The 16,878-nt window shown below is 40.6% G+C and overlaps 1 protein-coding gene and 1 long non-coding RNA gene across 2 annotated transcripts; both read right to left on the bottom strand.

Annotated features, from left to right (window-relative positions):
* Nucleotides 1-1,093: 1,093 nt before the first annotated feature.
* On the bottom strand, nt 1,094-4,710 carry LOC131504456 (uncharacterized). The gene is made up of 2 exons (XR_009258003.1): nt 2,934-4,710; nt 1,094-2,901 (listed from the first exon to the last, which is right to left on the bottom strand). It is a non-coding gene; the product is annotated as an uncharacterized LOC131504456 (long non-coding RNA).
* A 295-nt stretch (nt 4,711-5,005) lies between these two features.
* BCL10 (BCL10 immune signaling adaptor) lies at nt 5,006-16,878 on the bottom strand. Its single transcript, XM_058716761.1, has 3 exons — nt 16,552-16,878; nt 8,960-9,248; nt 5,006-6,265 (listed from the first exon to the last, which is right to left on the bottom strand). The coding sequence occupies exons 1-3, from the start codon at nt 16,606-16,608 to the stop codon at nt 5,910-5,912; spliced, it is 702 nt and encodes a 233-aa protein (XP_058572744.1). The 5' UTR covers nt 16,609-16,878; the 3' UTR covers nt 5,006-5,909.

Here is a 16,878-nt window from a genome sequence, read left to right as displayed (position 1 = left end):
ATTTATTAAAGGCAGACAAGAAATAAGAATTTTTTTTTCACTGCCGCTTCACCTTAGCCATTGCTCAGAGACACCAGGATTTCTTCTGATCCCACTACATCGCTTCTTCAAAATGAAGATTACTCTCAGTATGCTTGCCTCCCTCAGTCGTCCTGGAACACTTCTATGGGTTGTGGACTTAACACGTCACAAACTAAATCCTCTCCTGCTTGACCTCATTTCCAGTGGACTCTGAACAACTCTCTTTAATGAAATTCCTCTCGGATTGATTGCATCCACGATTCAGCGGGTCTCAAACTCTCTGGCTTCTCATTGTCAGCTTCCTTCCATTCTTGCTTTGCCCTGTATGGCCCTTAAGCGCTGGTGTGTCCCAACATATTATGCCATCTTTCAACAATACAATATAATTTTGTAGAGGGTGTTACAAAGTTGCAAATCAGCCCATCTCTTTACATGGCATTAGCTACCTATGCTTGTGACTCCCAAATCTGTGTCTCCAGCCGCAATTTTTCACTCCAAGCTCTGGACCGGATCTCCACCTGGCTCTTAAACTTTCCATGTGGAGCCTCCTGATGAAGCCTCAAACACTCAATTACTGCATCAGTAACTTGTCTTTCCATATGACTTGTTTCTGCCTGTGTTCCCTCTCTTAGTAAATGATATAACCTAGTCACCACTGAAACTAGAAATCTTTTATTTCTCCTGGTGATCTAAGAGGGAATGATACTTAAATGAAAGTGAAAAAGTTGGTTGTGAACGTGTACGGTACCCGGGGAAGGATGCCTGCTCATTCAGACGATACACACATTCATAACTTGCTGTTCCTGCTGGAGGTAGGCTCCAGAGGGCAGAGCTATGTCTGTCTTGTTCACTCCTTCCCAGAGGAGGAGCTGGACTGCGTTTTGTGCATTTTTGTATTCCTGATACCCAGCTCAGTGCCTTTCATTGATCAGTAAATAATGTGGAATATATAGTAATTTATGAGTGTGTAGTTTTGGATGGGTTTTCTCAAAATTTTCCATCCAAGTACCTGTGTTGACAAAGGAAAATGATGGCCCTAAAGTGCAAAGTTTGGGGGTACCCAAAACCAACCTCACTTTTTTAAAGAAAATTTATTGTCAAGTTAGCCAACATACAGTGTATACAGTGTAGTTTTAGCTTTGGGAGCAGATTCCCATGATTCATCACATACAATATCCAGTGCTCATCCCAACATGTGCCCTCCTCAATGTCCATCACCCATTTTTCCTGCCTACCCCCCAGCACCCCGCCATCAACCCTGTATGTTTTCTGTACTTAAGAGTTTCTTATGGTTTGCCTCCCTGTTTGTAACTTATTTTTCTTTTGTTAAATTTCTCAAATTCCACATATGAGTGAAAACATATGCTATCTATCTTTCCCTGAGGGACTTATTTCACTTAGGAAAATACCCTCCAGTTCCATCCAAGTCGTTGCAAATGGCAAGATTCAATTCTTTTTCATCACCGAGTAGTATTCCATTATATATATACATACCACATCTTCTTTATGCATTATGGACATTTGGGCTCTTTGCATAATTTGGATATTGTTGATAGTGCTGCTTATAAACATTGGGGTACATGTGCCCCTACAAATCAGTACTCCTGTATCTTTTGGATAAATTCCTAGTAGTGCTATTGCTGGGTTGTAGGGTAATTCTATTTTTAATTTTTTGAGAGACCTCCACACTGTTTTCCAGAGTGGCTGTACCAGTTTGCATTCCCACCAACAGTGCAAGAGGGTTCCCGTTTCTCCACATCCTCGCCAGCATCTGTTGTTTCCTGAGTTGTTAATTTTAGTCACTGTGACCAGTGTGAGGTGGTATTATCTCAGTGTGGTTTTGATTTGTATTTCCCTGAGGCATCCTCACTTTTGATACCAATTGCAAGTTTTTGCTAGGACTCACAAAACTCACTGAAAGCTGTTTTACTCTTGGTTGTGGTTTATTGCACCAAAAGGATACAAATTAAAATCAGCCAAGGAAAGAGGTACATAGGGTGGAGTCCAGGAGACTTCCACACACAGGGCTTCCAATGTCTTCACCCCATTGAGGTGTAGACAGTATTAACTTCTTGCGGCAAAGATATGTGACGGTATGCATGGCGTATTGCCACCCAGGAGGCTCATCCAAGCCTTGGTGTCCAGAGTTTTAATTAGGGTTCAGTCTACATAGACAGTTGATTGCTTACGTGGCTGACCTGTCTCCAGCTCCTCTGTAGGTAAAGCTGATACAGTGTGGCCCAGAACCCCATGAGCATAAAATTTGGGGGAAATACAGTATAATATCTTGAAAATGTATGCAAATTTTATATAGTAGTCCTAATACAGCTTTTATTTTAATATATAAAAAATACTTAAAATTACTTATTATCGAGTAAAACTGACGCTAAGATTATCACATTTATCCTGTGGCTTTTAAAACCAGCTCACTGTTGAGTGCCTCTGGAGTTGGGGTACCCAGTTTAACATGAGTCCCTGTTATCAGAGCCACCAACAGCTCTTATGTGATCAAGTCCAAGAGCTGCTTCTTACTTGACCTTTTAACACGGTAGGCCTCCTTCTTGAAACACTTTTTTCTTTTGCCTTTCACGAAGAGCGTGGAATTGTGGGAAGACCATGGACTGTAGAGCCAAACAGTCCTGGATTTTAATCCTAAATAGCTGTGTGATTTTGACTCATTTACTTTATCCTGAGTTTACTTTACCTCTGCTTTCAGAAAGCCTTCATGAGATTACATTGAACAACTACAGACTAATTTGCTTCTTGGTTTGCTTTTTTTCCTCAAAGTCAAAAGTGGGTATGTTTATCCACTGATACAAGGTAAGGCCAGAGCCTGGAACTTTCTGTCCCTTTTATATTGCTTAGGGAATAAGACAGTACCTGTAAGACTTAACTTCCACCTTATACCATACACAGAAATCATTTTTTAATGAATTATATAGCCAAGGGTGACACTAAAACAACTAAGTTTCCAGAAAAAAACGGGGTATCATCATGACACCAAGATAAGCAAAGATTTCTAAAACAGGAGACAAAAATCACTAAGCACAAAAGATTGATAAATTACTTAAAGTAAAAAAATGTATCAAAATAAATCCAAAACTCCCAAACAGAACCGAAAAACTTAAAAAAAAAAAAAATTGCCATTATCATAGCCTGTTCCTAATCTGCCAGTGTCTGACCTTGCACCAAGAGTAACATGTTGACCAAAGATGCATAATTACCTCATGCAAAAGTGTGCTCACCACGAAAAGACATGGAGAAAACTTAGGCTACATGCTATGTGATTCCCACCAGGTGACATTCTGGAAAAAATAAAACAGAGACGCAATAAAAGCATCAGTAGTTGCCAGGGTTGGAAGGGGGGGCGAAGAGGAAGAGATGAGTAAGTGGAACACAGGAAATTTTTAGGACAGTGAAACTATCTAGTCTGATATTATCCTGGTGGATACAGGACTTTATGCGTTTGTCAAAGCCTATAGAACTGTACAGCACAGGGTGAATCCTAACGTGAGCTATTAATAATGTCTTAAAACTAGTTCATCAATTCTAATGAATACACCACGCTAATGCAAGATGTGAAAATGGAAAACAGAGGAAGATAGGGTATATGGGAATTATGTGCTTTCTGCTCAATTTTTCTATAAATCTAAAACCACTCTAAAAAATAAAGGCTACTAATTAAAAAAAAATTAAAAAGTGAGCTCAGAATTGTTGTCTTTGTATGAAGTGATAATATGGTATCTGTAAAAAGTAACTTTGTCATTGCTGCATTCATCAACCTGTCAATCTGTCATTCTAATTTATGCATTTTTGGCAATAGGTGGTTTTCAGTGTCTGAAGGAAAGAAAATTGACATCACAGGATTCAGAAAGCCCAAAAGGCTAAGTTTGTTAAAACATTAATTTTATTATCTGTATAGTTAACAGTCTGAAAGAAAACTCAGGGTTATAAACCATAAATGTAGGTGATACAGCGTATCCAAATTTTTTCGATCTGAGTAAATTCTATTCAAATTTTAAAAAGTAACCACATATCAACTTTTTATTTTCATTAATGAACGAAAAGTCTGCTTCTGCTTTTTAAAGAGATTTCTTCAAATGTAATGTTACTATTTTCTTATGCCTTGCTGAAGGTGAGATGTTTCCCTACAATCCTTAGAAAATGTTACACTACAAAAATCATCCAGGCTTGAAAAAAATTTTAAAGCCAATATGCCAATCTTCTTCATGACTGATAAATTCATTGGTCTATCCAGAAATGCAACTTGATCTCACAACCTGAAGTAATGTGTATATAAAAATTGGCATACATAAAAAAGTATTTTAGGTATTTATTTCCTAATGAAATACTTGAAACTTCCAAAACAACAGCACTACAAATTAAAACCTTTTATTGTTAATAGCATATTCCATCTCTGCTTTTTGAAAGTAATGGAAATATATGAGACATATAACCAGGAAAATAGAATTATAATTTAAATAAAAATAGTGACAGCATAAAATTTATAAAGGTGTAAAATTAGTCAAACTTTGTTATGTAACAAAAAGACAGATCAGGCTAATGGCCACTTGTTCCAAACAATATTAAAGACAGAACTGTCACACACACACACACACACACACACACACACACACACTTTATCCTAGTTATTTCAACTTGTACAGTGGTCTTCATTAAAAGAGAATGAAAAGCGGGGCGCCTGGGTGGCGCAGTCGGTTAAGCGTCCGACTTCAGCCAGGTCACGATCTCGCGGTCCGTGAGTTTGAGCCCCGCGTCAGGCTCTGGGCTGATGGCTCGGAGCCTGGAGCCTGTTTCCGATTCTGTGTCTCCCCCTCTCTCTGCCCCTCCCCCGTTCATGCTCTGTCTCTCTCTGTCCCAAAAATAAAAATAAAAAATGTTGGGAAAAAAAAAAAAAAAAAAAAAAAAGAATGAAAAGCACAGAAAAATGTTTTTAAATCTCATCAAATTATATGCAATAGCAGGCTTTTGTCAAGATTTTTGTGTAGGAATTAAAATGATAAGCAAAGACTGTGAAAATCCTAAGAAGGTACTATTAGTAAGGTGAGTAAGAAATGTATTTTGGCAAATTGAGATCTTCGGTGGCTCCAACCTCAACATTTCTCTCTGATGTCACCCCACATTAGAAGGGGACTCTGTGGGGTGCCTGGGTGGCTCAGTCAGTTGAGCATCTGACTTCGGCTCAGGTTGTGATCTCACGGGTTTGTGAGTTCGAGCCCAATGTCGAGCTCTCTGCTGACAGCTCGGAGCCTGGAGCCTGCTTCTGATTCTGTGTCTCCCTCTCTCTCTGCCCCTCTCCTGCTGGTGCTCTGTCTCTCCCTCTCAAAAATAAAATTAAAAAATTAAAAAAAAAAAAAGGGGACTCTGTAAGTGTCCCTAAGACCAACTGAGTGGGAAAGAGATTCTTTTCAGTACACTTGGCAGTTTTCCTGTCAGTGATTGGCTTTATTCCATCCAGAAATAGCTTAATCTGAAAATTTACTGCTGAAGAATTAGAAAGGACTATTAGACCTCGAAAATTTCTAGCACAACTGCACTGAGACATTATTCCCAGCCTGAGACTCTACTCTCAAATAGAGCAATGTTCTCTGTTAGTCTTAAAACATAAAAAATGTGAACACACTCAAGATACCTCAAAAATGGAAAGAACAGAAAACACTGAAAATTACATGATCAACATGATTTTCTTTAGCTATCTAAAAGTACGCTTCTTTTATTCTAAAAGACTCTATTTACAAAGTATGCTTCCATTGCATTTTAAAAGACGCATATCAAATGTTAAGTCATTATAGCAATTCTATAAAAAGATTCATATCCTTTCAAATATTTTTTGTCATTAAAAAAAAATTAGAAGGCTGTAATCTCAGTCACTGACGCGAAAGAGCACGTGATCGTAAGGGAAGAAACATCTCACTAGAGTTTCCACAAGTTCCTCCTCCTTCTAACTGCAGCTCCGGCGGCAAAGGGGGGGCCCCAGGGTCCCCAGGTCTGGGAAGCGTAGTTGAAGAGAAGGTGGGATTGTCAGTTCTGCCCACTTCTAGAACAGGCAAATTCAAGGAAGACTCCGTAGAAAAAAAGGGGGCTGTGCTGGATTCTCCTTCTGGATGGTATATGACAGTGGATGCTCTCAGTTTTTCAGAGAAATTACTTTCATCTGAATTTGTTCTATAGAAGTTGTTTGTGGCGCCATCTGGAAAAGGCTCACAGCTGCTACATTTCAGTCCTACAATAAAATTATTCAGATGTAAATGAAAGTCACTAAAACAAAACAAAACAAACATACAAAAGAAACTCCACCCCACAGCCATCTTGTAAGTTTTGAAAGATTACAAGCTGGTTACCACACAACCAAAAATTTAAATAGCAGTTTATAAATTCTGTCATAATCCGTTTCATGTTTCATTTGCTTTTCCCAACAACCATGAAGTACACCATTATTTTTTATTTCCTAGATAAGGAAGTCATCTCAAAGAAGCTAAATGACATGCTGTAAATCACATTTAATTTGTGTACTCATATACTTAACTACTGAATGACCTGGAAAAAATTATGTAGCCCCTAAAATTTTTCATAAAGTAAGAAATAGCTTTCACAACTAGTATTCTTTAGCATTCTGGCACAAACGCAGTAAGAAACAAACTGTAAACAGGGCATATGCTAAAATTCTATGAGTTAATACCAATTATAGATTCCTGAGTCATAGGGTGTTAGAAGTAGAAGGAATTTTAGAGGTCCCCTGGGATAGCTTCTCACTATCAGAGACGAGAAAATAGAGGCCTCAAAGAGTGAAGTCATGCCCAGCATTCTAGAACTACTTCATGGGAAAGTGAGAACTAGAACCCAGGTCTCTTCACATTAAATAATGTTCTGGTTCCCAACCTTAGAGTTTAAACGATAGTGGCTCTTCTGATCAAAGAATTTTACCATATCCAATGGGTATAGGTATCAATTAGCCTCAGGGTGAAAGAATGAACACAAACAAATTTTATCTGTTCGGCTTAGCAAATATTTAACCTGTCTATAGGCACAGAACATCCTGAGTTGACAAATTTTATGGAAAATCTGCAAAGTCTATAAAGTACATTTATATGTCATTTTTTTCCCCCACTAGCTTTTCAGCTTCACAATACATTCAGCATTTCTGTTCCATGCTATATAAACAATTTTCTTTTCTTTCTTTCTCTTTTTTAATGTTTATTTATTTTTGAGAGAGAGAGAGAGAGGCAGAGAGAGGCAGAGAGAGAGGCAGAGAGAGGCAGAGAGAGAGAGGGACAGAGGATTCAAAGCAGGCTCTGTGCCAACAGCAGTGAGTCCAATGCAGGGCTCGAACTCACAGACTATGAGATCATGACCTGAGCAGAAGTCAGACACTCAATTGCCTGAGCCACCCAGGTGCCCCTAAATGATCTTCTTAAATGTGCTCAGGAGGGAAGACTTCCAGTGTGTCCCAGTATGGACTTAACAGACTGTGAGTTTTTTAAGAGCAGAGTCCTAAATTACTCATTTCTGTACCCCCAGTGCCTAGAACAGCTGGAGTAGAGCTGTATCACATGCACATTTATCTCAAGTGCTCTGCAGAAAGGCACAGAGAGAGAGAGAGAGAGAGAGAGAAGGGGAGGGAGAGAGAGAGAGATGGGGTTTGTGGGGAGAGGAGGATTTAAACAGTGCGGGCAATTCTATGAAGTATTCCAATTGGTCAGGGTGTACTCCAGGGTGAGGGTGAGACGAGGGCGGTGAAATTTGCTAAGCCGTTAATCAACCTCCATTCCCACACCCCTCCCGTCTTGCCAGACTGTGACTCTAGTATTTAAAGTTACGGATAACTTCTATAACATGATTCTTATAAACATGCCGCCCACTTCATTTTGTGATTAGCAGGTGGAACAAGAACTATCAGAGTTGGACTTACTATAAAAATACTTCGTCTATATATTGTTCTTCGTGTGTGATGTGCATTTTCAGCGGTTATTTTTGAATAGATTGAACTGACATTCTGCTGACTTCAGAAATCAACTGCTGCGTATACCGGAATTTCATTACAGTTAGAACTCAGATTTCATTACACTCAGAACACTGAGTGATAGTCGTCCACTTTTCCAGTGAAATGACATGATAAAAGGTAAAAACAATGTAAATCAAATGTAATTCTGAAGCTGAAACTTTTTGAATAAAAACAAAATGATCATTTCTGGGTTTTTTGTTTTGTATTTTTCAAAAAAAAATTTTTTTTTTTTAAATTTTAAGTAGGCTCCACACCCAATGTGGGGCTTGAACTCACATCTCTGAAATTAAGAGTCACGTGCTCTACTGACTGAGCCAGCCTGGAACCTCTGTATTTTACTTTTTTTTTTTTAAATTTTTTTTTCAACATTTTTTATTTATTTTTGGGACAGAGAGAGACAGAGCATGAACGGGGGAGGGGCAGAGAGAGAGGGAGACACAGAATCGGAAACAGGCTCCAGGCTCCGAGCCATCAGCCCAGAGCCTGACGCGGGGCTCGAACTCACGGACCGCGAGATCGTGACCTGGCTGAAGTCGGACGCTTAACCGACTGCGCCACCCAGGCGCCCCTCTGTATTTTACTTTTAAAAGCACTGTCAGGGGCACCTGGGTAGCTCAGTTGGTTAAGCATCCGACTTCAGCTCAGGTCATGGTCTTACAGTTTATGAGTTCGAGCCCCGCACCGGGTGAGCTCAAGCCCTGCTCCGGGCCCTATGCTCTCTCTTCCTCTTTCTAACTGCACCTCATGGGATTCTCGCTTTCTCCCCCTCTCTCTGCCCCTCGCTCACTCACATTCTCTCTCTTTCAAGTAAATAAATAGCAAAAATAAATAAAATTTTAAAAATCAATAAACATGAAAAATAAATGAAAGCATTGTCACATTTAAATGGATTTTTGGCCACTTAAAATAGTTTACCTTTCAGATGTTCTAGTTTTATATTTCTAAGTTTCAACACTTCATCTGTAATCTTCTGAATCAGGAAGTTCTGTGTTTTTTCTCGCCGAATAGATTCAACCAGCGTATCTAGTCCTTTGGGGTTTTCTTGTAAGTAGTCTAGTAATTTTCCAGCCCTTTTTCTACTTGATGTTCGGCAAGAAATTTCTTCAGTGTCTTCTCTACTGAGTATTTTTTTTGCACGTAGATGATCAAAATGTCTCTCAGCTATGATTTTCTCACACAGGTATACACGTAAATTTTCTAAAGCCTAAAAGATACAAACCATGCTTCAGTGTTTTTGTTTTTTTTTTAAACACCAGAGGAAATCACATAGGTGACTGATAATTAGGTGACTATTATTAGAATCTTAACTGGTGGGAGAAAACGTACTGAAGTCAAGAAGCTCAGGCCTACTAAGATCTATGTTATTAAGACAAACGGCCAAGTGGACAGAAGTAGGTCCTAGACTAAACATTGCTCAGTTTCTATGCTGCTTTAATCTCATCTTCACACCTACACCTGAGACCAGGCTATTATGAGGAGGGGGTGAATCTAGAGGGCCTGGGTCGTGGAAATAGGGAGGTCTGCTGCGCGCCTCCACCTTCAGGGGTACAGATGAGAGCAGAGGCTTCCATACATTTTAGTTACCATTTAACAAGGAATCCAAGATTAGTCAGGACCAAAGAGGAGAGCTTAGTGAGGTCTCATAATTTATAACTTTCTCGTGTTTGTTAATTTTCCATTTTCCTAGAGTAAAACAAAATAACAGTAACAATAATAATAATAACAACAGAAACCCTGCACTAAAAGGACCCATAATGTATCTATCTTTGGAGTCAGTTGGAAAGACTAACTCAGTGAGTCAGTTGAGAGAAGGAAAGCAGAAGGGGTGGGGGTGGGGAGGCAAACGCTAAAGAAATAGTTAATGTTGGAAGGAATTAAAGAAATGAAAAGGAAATCACAGAAAACAGACCTAGATCTGAGAAGTGCCCCAGGAAATTTAATTAGCAGAAAACTGATGTGGGTCCCAATAAATAGCATTAATAATTTGATTCTGCTGACTATACTCTAGCTCCTTCATTTACTAGATATGTGATCTTGGGTAAGTTAACTCCTCAGTGCCTCAGTTTCCTCATCAGAATATTATGAGAAATAAATATATGTAAAATACTTAGAAAGGTACCTGGTAAATAGTAAGTGGTCAATAAATGTTAGTGATGAAGACAGTGATGACTAAATGGACTCACAGGTATCATGATGAGCTACAGGGAATGGAAGATCTTAGAAATACCCTACCTAGTACATGGTGGCAGGAAAGCAAGCTAGATGAAGGGTTCCTATAGTTCTCAGGCCACTGAATTCCCACATTCATTTATGTATTCACACAACAAACATTTCGTATATCTAGATACCTACTATGCTATGTGCTGAGCATACAAAGATGAACAAGGCTTGGATCCTGCATGCAAAGGGCACATGGTCTAGTTGGGAGAATACATAACAAACTCAAGCCAGTAATTACAAAACAATGTGAAAAGACCCAGAATTAAAAAGAAAAAAACAAAACAAAAAAAACACAAGTACTGGGGAAGCACAGAGTAAGCAACTAACTGTACCTCTAGACCTGGGAAGTTTACAGAGGCTATACTTGTAGCATGAAGGTGCACAGAGGGAAACACTAACAAGACTAGGGTAGTTGGGATGAGGGGTGCATGTGAGGGTGGTGAGAAATGAAGCTGGAAAGGAAAACAGGATGGATTAGGGAAGAACTGTTATAACATGTTGAGGAAAATACATCTCCCTGTAGCCAAAAGAGTCATCAAAGGTTTATAAATCAGAAGCAATAAAAAAACTTCTGCAGAGGACTGGGGGTTGGGGGGAGCAAAAATTGGGAGACCCATAAGAAGATTGCTGCCATATTTTACATAAGCTATGTTGAGTGTATGAATTTAAGCTGTGGGGATGGAGACAATAGATTTAAAAGCTGAACTCCTCGAGGGGCACGTGGGTGGCTCAGTTGGTTAAGTGACCGACTCTTGATTTCGGCTCAGGTCTGAGCTCATGATCCATGAGATAAAGCTGCACTATCACAGTTGTGCTGTCAGAGTGGAGCCTGCTTGGGATTCTCTTCCTCTCTCTCTGCCCCTCCCCCACTGGTGTCCACACCGTCTCTCAAACAAACTTAAAAAAAATAAATTAAAGGAGCCCCTGGGTGGCTCAGTTGGTTGAGCGTCTGACTTCAGCTCAGGTCATGATCTCGCAGTTTGTGAGTTCGAGCCCTGCATCGGGCTCTGTGAGGACAGCTCAGAGCCTGGAGCCTGCTTCGGATTCCGTGTCTCCCTCTCTCTCTGCCCCTTCCCTGCTCATGCTCTGCCTCTCTCTGTCTCAAAAATAAATAAAAACATTAAAAAATTTTTTTTAAAAAAAGCTGAACTTGAAAAACTCCATCTGCTGTCATTTTTACCACTTAGATGCTGATCATTCCCAAATTTGTATATGCAATCAAGACTTTCCAAAGGTACTTGGACATTCCAAAGGTACTTCATTTTTAAAAAAAAAATTTTTTTTAATGTTTATTTATTTTTGAGACGGAGGGAGACAGAGTGCGAGTGGGGGACAGGCAAAGAGAGAGGGAGACACAGAATCTGAAACAGGCTCCAGGCTCTGAGCTGTCAGCACAGAGCCGGACGCGGGGCTTGAACCCACCACCCATGAGATCATGACCTGAGCTGAAGTCGGACGCTTAACTGACTGAGCCACCCAGGCGCCCCTCCAAAGGTACTTCAAATTCAACATGTCCCAAACCAAATTTATTACCTCTGCCTGTCCCTTTTCTCTGATATTCTTTTTTTGTTTTTTAAGTAGGCTCCACTCCCAGTGTGGACTGTAAAGCGGGGCTTGAACTGACAACCCTGAGATCAAGACCTGAGCTGAGATCAAGAGTCTGATGTTTAATCAAGTGAACCAAGCTAGGTGCTCCTCCTCTGATATTCTTAACTAATTTGGGAATACCACCACCCATCCAATCATACAATAAACCTACAACTCATCCTTGACTTCCTGTCTTTCACTCACTTGCCATATCTGATCACCCATCCACCAAGTCCTGCCAATTTACTCCTTATTTTTATTGAGTCTGCCCCTTCACTTCATCTCTATTATAAGCATTGCCTTAGTTCAGGTCTTTATCATATGCTGCATGGACTATTAAGAATAGACACCTAGCTGTACTTCCTAGTTCTTTCCTCCCGCTCAAGTGTCTCCTTCACACATCTATTAGATCTTCCAGTTTTTCAAGAAAAAAAGTACCATATGAATTTTACTAATATTGAAATACTGTCAGTGAATTTTGTAAAAATTTAAAATAGTGTGTTCCACCAACTTAAAAGATGAAGTTCCTCAACTATGGCAGAACAGTGGAGAGGTCGAGTTTGGCTCTGGATCAGGCCAACTTCAGTTCGGATCTTAAATCTGCCATATACTCCTGTAAGGGGGTAAGTTATTTAACCCCTCTAAGCTTTGGGTTCCTTACTGAAAAAATAGTGATAAACACTTCCCTTGCAGGACCTTCAGAAGGACTAAGTGAATATGAAGGCTTGACACAGTTCCCGATACACAGTAAGTACTCAATAAGTAATAGCTGTTTGATAATGGCAGACAGGGCAATTCATAGTATGGATCCTGCCTACCTCTCCAGCTTAATCTATCACCACCTCCATGTGTCCTGGTACATCATATTCTACCTAAAATTGCTGTTTATCACTCTACAGTTCATTGTGTTTTTACCTTTGTCTTGTTTTCTCCTCTCATACCCAAAGTCTGCATTTATCCTTTAAGATTGAGCACAGTGGGCATCTCCTTTGGGAAGCTTTGCTTAAACTCCCTAGACGGAGTTAGGCACCCCTCTCCTCTGTCCTTGTAGCATCCTGTGCATATATTTCACTTTTTTTTTTTTAATTTTTTTTTAATGTGTATTATTTGAGAAAGAGACAGAGAGCAGGCAGGGGAGGGGCAGAGAAAGGGAGACACAGAATCGGAAGCAGGTTCCAGGCTCTGAGCTGCCAGCACAGAGCCCGACGCGGGGCCCGAACCCACAGACCGCGAGATCATGACCTGAGCTGAAGTCGGCCGCCTAACTGACTGAGCCACCCAGGCACCCCTATATTTCACTTTTCTATATAGCAGGACTCCACAATTCATTTCCGCTCTGTCTCACTACTCTTCTCAGCTACAGTAACCTCCTGTCAAATCTGATACTTGCCAGTCTTCATCTTACTTCTCAATAGAGTGGACACAGTTGACCACTCCCTCCTTAAACTACTCTTTCCTTGTTTTAGAGGAATACCACACTCTCCTGGCTTCATTCTCGTCTCTGTGGCTGTAACCTTTCACTTTGTAAAACTCCCCTATGATCTCCCTTTTCCCTTCCAGCTCTCAACTTCCTAGGTGAACTCATTCAATCCCACATTTATAGTTCTAGCTCAGATCTCCTTTCTGACCTTCAGACTTGTAGGTCTAATAGCTGATTTGACATTTTCACTTACCAATCTAATTCCACTCTCTTTCTCAACTAAATCTATCACCAAGTGATATCATTTCTACTTCAAAAATCCATCTGGAATTCCCTTCTTCCATCCATTTCCCCTGCTTTCACCCTGATCCAAATCACCCATTAGCTCTCAACTATATAAATTCTAAGAATCTCCGCACTGGTTTTCCTCTTCTCACTTCTGCTCTCCTCAGTTCATACAATATGCAAGGAGACTAAAAATATAATTCTTCAATAGGTTCCTACTATACTTGGGGAAAAAATCCTAACACTTTATTACCGTCTCTAAGACCCTTTATGATCTAGCTCTAGCCCACCTTTCTAACTTCACCTCAGGGCACCTGCTGCCTTCTGCCTTCTTCCAATTTCCCCAAGTCATCAAGGTCTTGCTTGCTTTAGGTCTTTTGCAAATTCTATTCTGCCTAGAATAGAATTATTCCCCCAGTTCTGTCATATTCTTCAGCAGCCAATTTAAATCTAATCTTCCCTGACCATCCTATTGCAAGTAGATTCCCCCCTGCTATTGTCTCAACACCTGTCTCCTTCATAGTACTTAGCTTAATTTGTAATCATATATTTATTAGTTTTCAACCCTAACGACCTGTATGTTTGAAGCAGGCAAAAACCAGGTATGTTTTGTTCAACTCTGTATATCTTGCACTTATCAGAATGTCAAGTAGTGTTATAGATGAATGTAAAATACATTGAACTTATCCTGTAATTGGAGATTATCGTTTTATGTCTGTCTCCCTCCTTCCAAGAAATCAAGCTTTTCAAACTGGGGCTGTGTCTTAGTTTTTAATTTTTGAATTGTTAGAATCACGCATGCTTCACAGCAGCATGTAATCCATATTTATGAAACAGAACTAAATTCAACCAAAAAGATGAGGTAAAGAACTAGATGGGGGCAGGAGGTGGGGATGGAAGGAGCACAGTGAAAAAGTGGGATTTTCCAGGAGGATGGGTGGTGGTACACTATCCATTAAGACAGAGAATACAGCAGGGACAGCAAGCACCTTTGGGGAAGGGATAATAAAAGTTCAGTTTTTGAGTGTGCAGAAAAAAGAAGTGGATTTCCAGCAGATATTTGGAAAGAAGCACCTAAAGCTGACAGATAAGGAAGTCCAAATATGTGTATGATAATTTTATTTTTTTAAGTTTTTAAATGTTTGTTATCGAGACAGAGAGAGAGAGAGAGAGAGAGAGAGAGAGAGAGAGAGACGCACAATCTGAAGCAGGCTCCAGGCTCTGAGCTGTCAGCATGGATCCCGATGTGGGGCTGGAACTCACAAACTATGAGATCATGACCTGAGCCAAAGTCGGATGTTTAACCAACTGAGCCATCCAGGCACCCCTGTGTATGATAATTTTAAAACCTTCTGAAGTCATCAACCGTTTTGAAAATAGCATGAAAAAAATTTCTAAGAAAAAAATATGCACATACTTTTTTTTTAATAGACTTCCCGAAACCCATTCATGATTCCTCAAGGTTATGAATTTCTGATATAGCTATAAGTTGAAATCATGGAGATGGATAGTATCAATGAACTGATAGGAAAAAAATGAATAAAGACCTGGGAGACACTCCTCATATCTGTGATTGTGTACAGGTTTTATATTTATGCCCACTCCTAATCTCTCACAACCCCCCTTTTTTTTTAAATCAGCTGTAAATTGGGGACGATAATTATTTCCCTCAGAGGCTGCTGTAAAGATTAAATGGAAACACTGCAAAGTGTGTGACAAAAAAACCTGGGAACACTGAAGGCTTAGTTCTTGACATTCCTGTTTTTACTGGCACAAATTTTATATAAAACAACATTCAGGTATTGTACAGTAGTTATCAATGTCCCAGTCTTATCTCAAATAGAATGTAAAGCAGAGGCCTGACTGTCCTTTTTTTTCTTTTCTTTCCAGGCCCAAGAACAGTACTTTATCCATACAGTAAGTGCTCCATTAAATATCTGAATGAGGAACTTAAGGCACAAATCCCAGTCATAGCCAGTTTCCTTCTACTGATGAATCATACCAATTGTAATTGCGAATTCAGTGTAATAAACCTTTCAAGGGAGGGAAAGGGGAAGAATTTAAGGTAGATTAACGTTTAAAAAGCTGCTGTTTTGTCCAGTTCACAAAGATGATTCTGTATACATACTGCAGTGTTAAACCAGAACTCATTTTCTGTTGAGTTTCTGTTTTGGCAGGTTTTTTTTTTTTTTTTTTTGAGTTTCTGTTTTTAATTTGAAATTATGTAAAGTATTTTAGTGGTACTCCTATAGGTCTCACATGGCAAAACAATTAAAAGCAAAAGAGAACAAGAAATACCTTAAAGTCATTCTTTGCAAATAAGTATTAAGATGTGTGCAGTTCTGCAACATCCAAGCAAAAGAGACTAATTTAGGTACTGAGTATTTTCAGCATTTACCTGTATATTAATTTTCGACTACACCGCCCCCCCCTCAATTTAAATATGTGGGCGTTTGCCTACTAGGGGAATTCCAGGTTGTGCTTTCAGCTGTTGAGCTTCCCTCAACCCCCTTTATAAAAGAGTTTCACATATTTGCTTTGGGATCCTTTAACTGACTTTGCTCCAGGTTGAGCCAACGGCCTAAGGAGTCTGACTCAAGGATGAACCTGGGCAGTCGATTCCCAACAACGCAGCTCCAAAGTACAGCGGGGGTAAAAAAAAAAAACACCAGAGGAAGAGTGAAGAGTGGGCAAACAGCTGACTGCGAAGAAACGCTCCACTGGACAAGGTTTCAGAAACCCAAGCCCTGCTTTTAGCGATTTAAAACGTAGATTAACAGGTCACGGGGGATCACTTCCACCAAGGCCCTCGGATATAGGGCTCCCAGCAGTCCTGCGGTGTCTGGACCTTCCGCTTCTCTGACCCGCAGGCTCTTTTCCGACTCGGACTCCCACTCCGGGTTTCCGCTTTCCTTGCCCGCCGGGCCGCAGCCTGCCCCTGCCCCCCCTCGATCCCCGGCCCTCGGCGGCATCTGGACCAGGTTATGCTACTCACGTCCTTCTTCACTTCTGTCAAGTCCTCCTCGGTGAGGGACGGCGCGGTGGGCTCCATGGCGGAGACGAGTTAATGCTTCTTCCGGGTCCGGGAGCTGCCGCAGCACCGCCAGGCCAGGCTGGGGGCTTCGGCCTCCGGGTGAAGGGGGAGGAGGGGAGGCAGCCCCGGGCTAGAGGAAGAGGGCTACCCCTTCGAAAACAGAGGGGCTCGGAGCTGAAACCGTAGAGCTTCCGGCTCCGCCTCTAGGGCCCAGGGTGCTGTAGACTTTTACGTTTCAAAGCGCGCTTAGCGCCGGGTTCCTTCCTCTCCAGGAGACTCGCGCGCAGG

This window comes from Neofelis nebulosa, chromosome 2, assembly GCF_028018385.1.
Source record: "Neofelis nebulosa isolate mNeoNeb1 chromosome 2, mNeoNeb1.pri, whole genome shotgun sequence".
Classification (NCBI taxonomy): domain Eukaryota; kingdom Metazoa; phylum Chordata; class Mammalia; order Carnivora; family Felidae; genus Neofelis; species Neofelis nebulosa.
Note: the sequence above shows the minus strand (reverse complement) of the source record. Positions and strands in the feature narration are given on the sequence as shown.

Excerpts from the sequence above, each read along its gene's own strand:
- BCL10 (XM_058716761.1), bottom strand. The coding sequence starts at position 16,608 with ATGGAGCCCACCGCGCCGTCCCTCACCGAGGAGGACTTGACAGAAGTG. Across the intron at positions 9,249-16,551 it reads TGACAGAAGTGAAGAAGGAC|GCTTTAGAAAATTTACGTGT; the intron begins GTGAGTAGCATA and ends TGTATCTTTTAG. Across the intron at positions 6,266-8,959 it reads AAAACTAGAACATCTGAAAG|GACTGAAATGTAGCAGCTGT; the intron begins GTAAACTATTTT and ends ATTTTATTGTAG.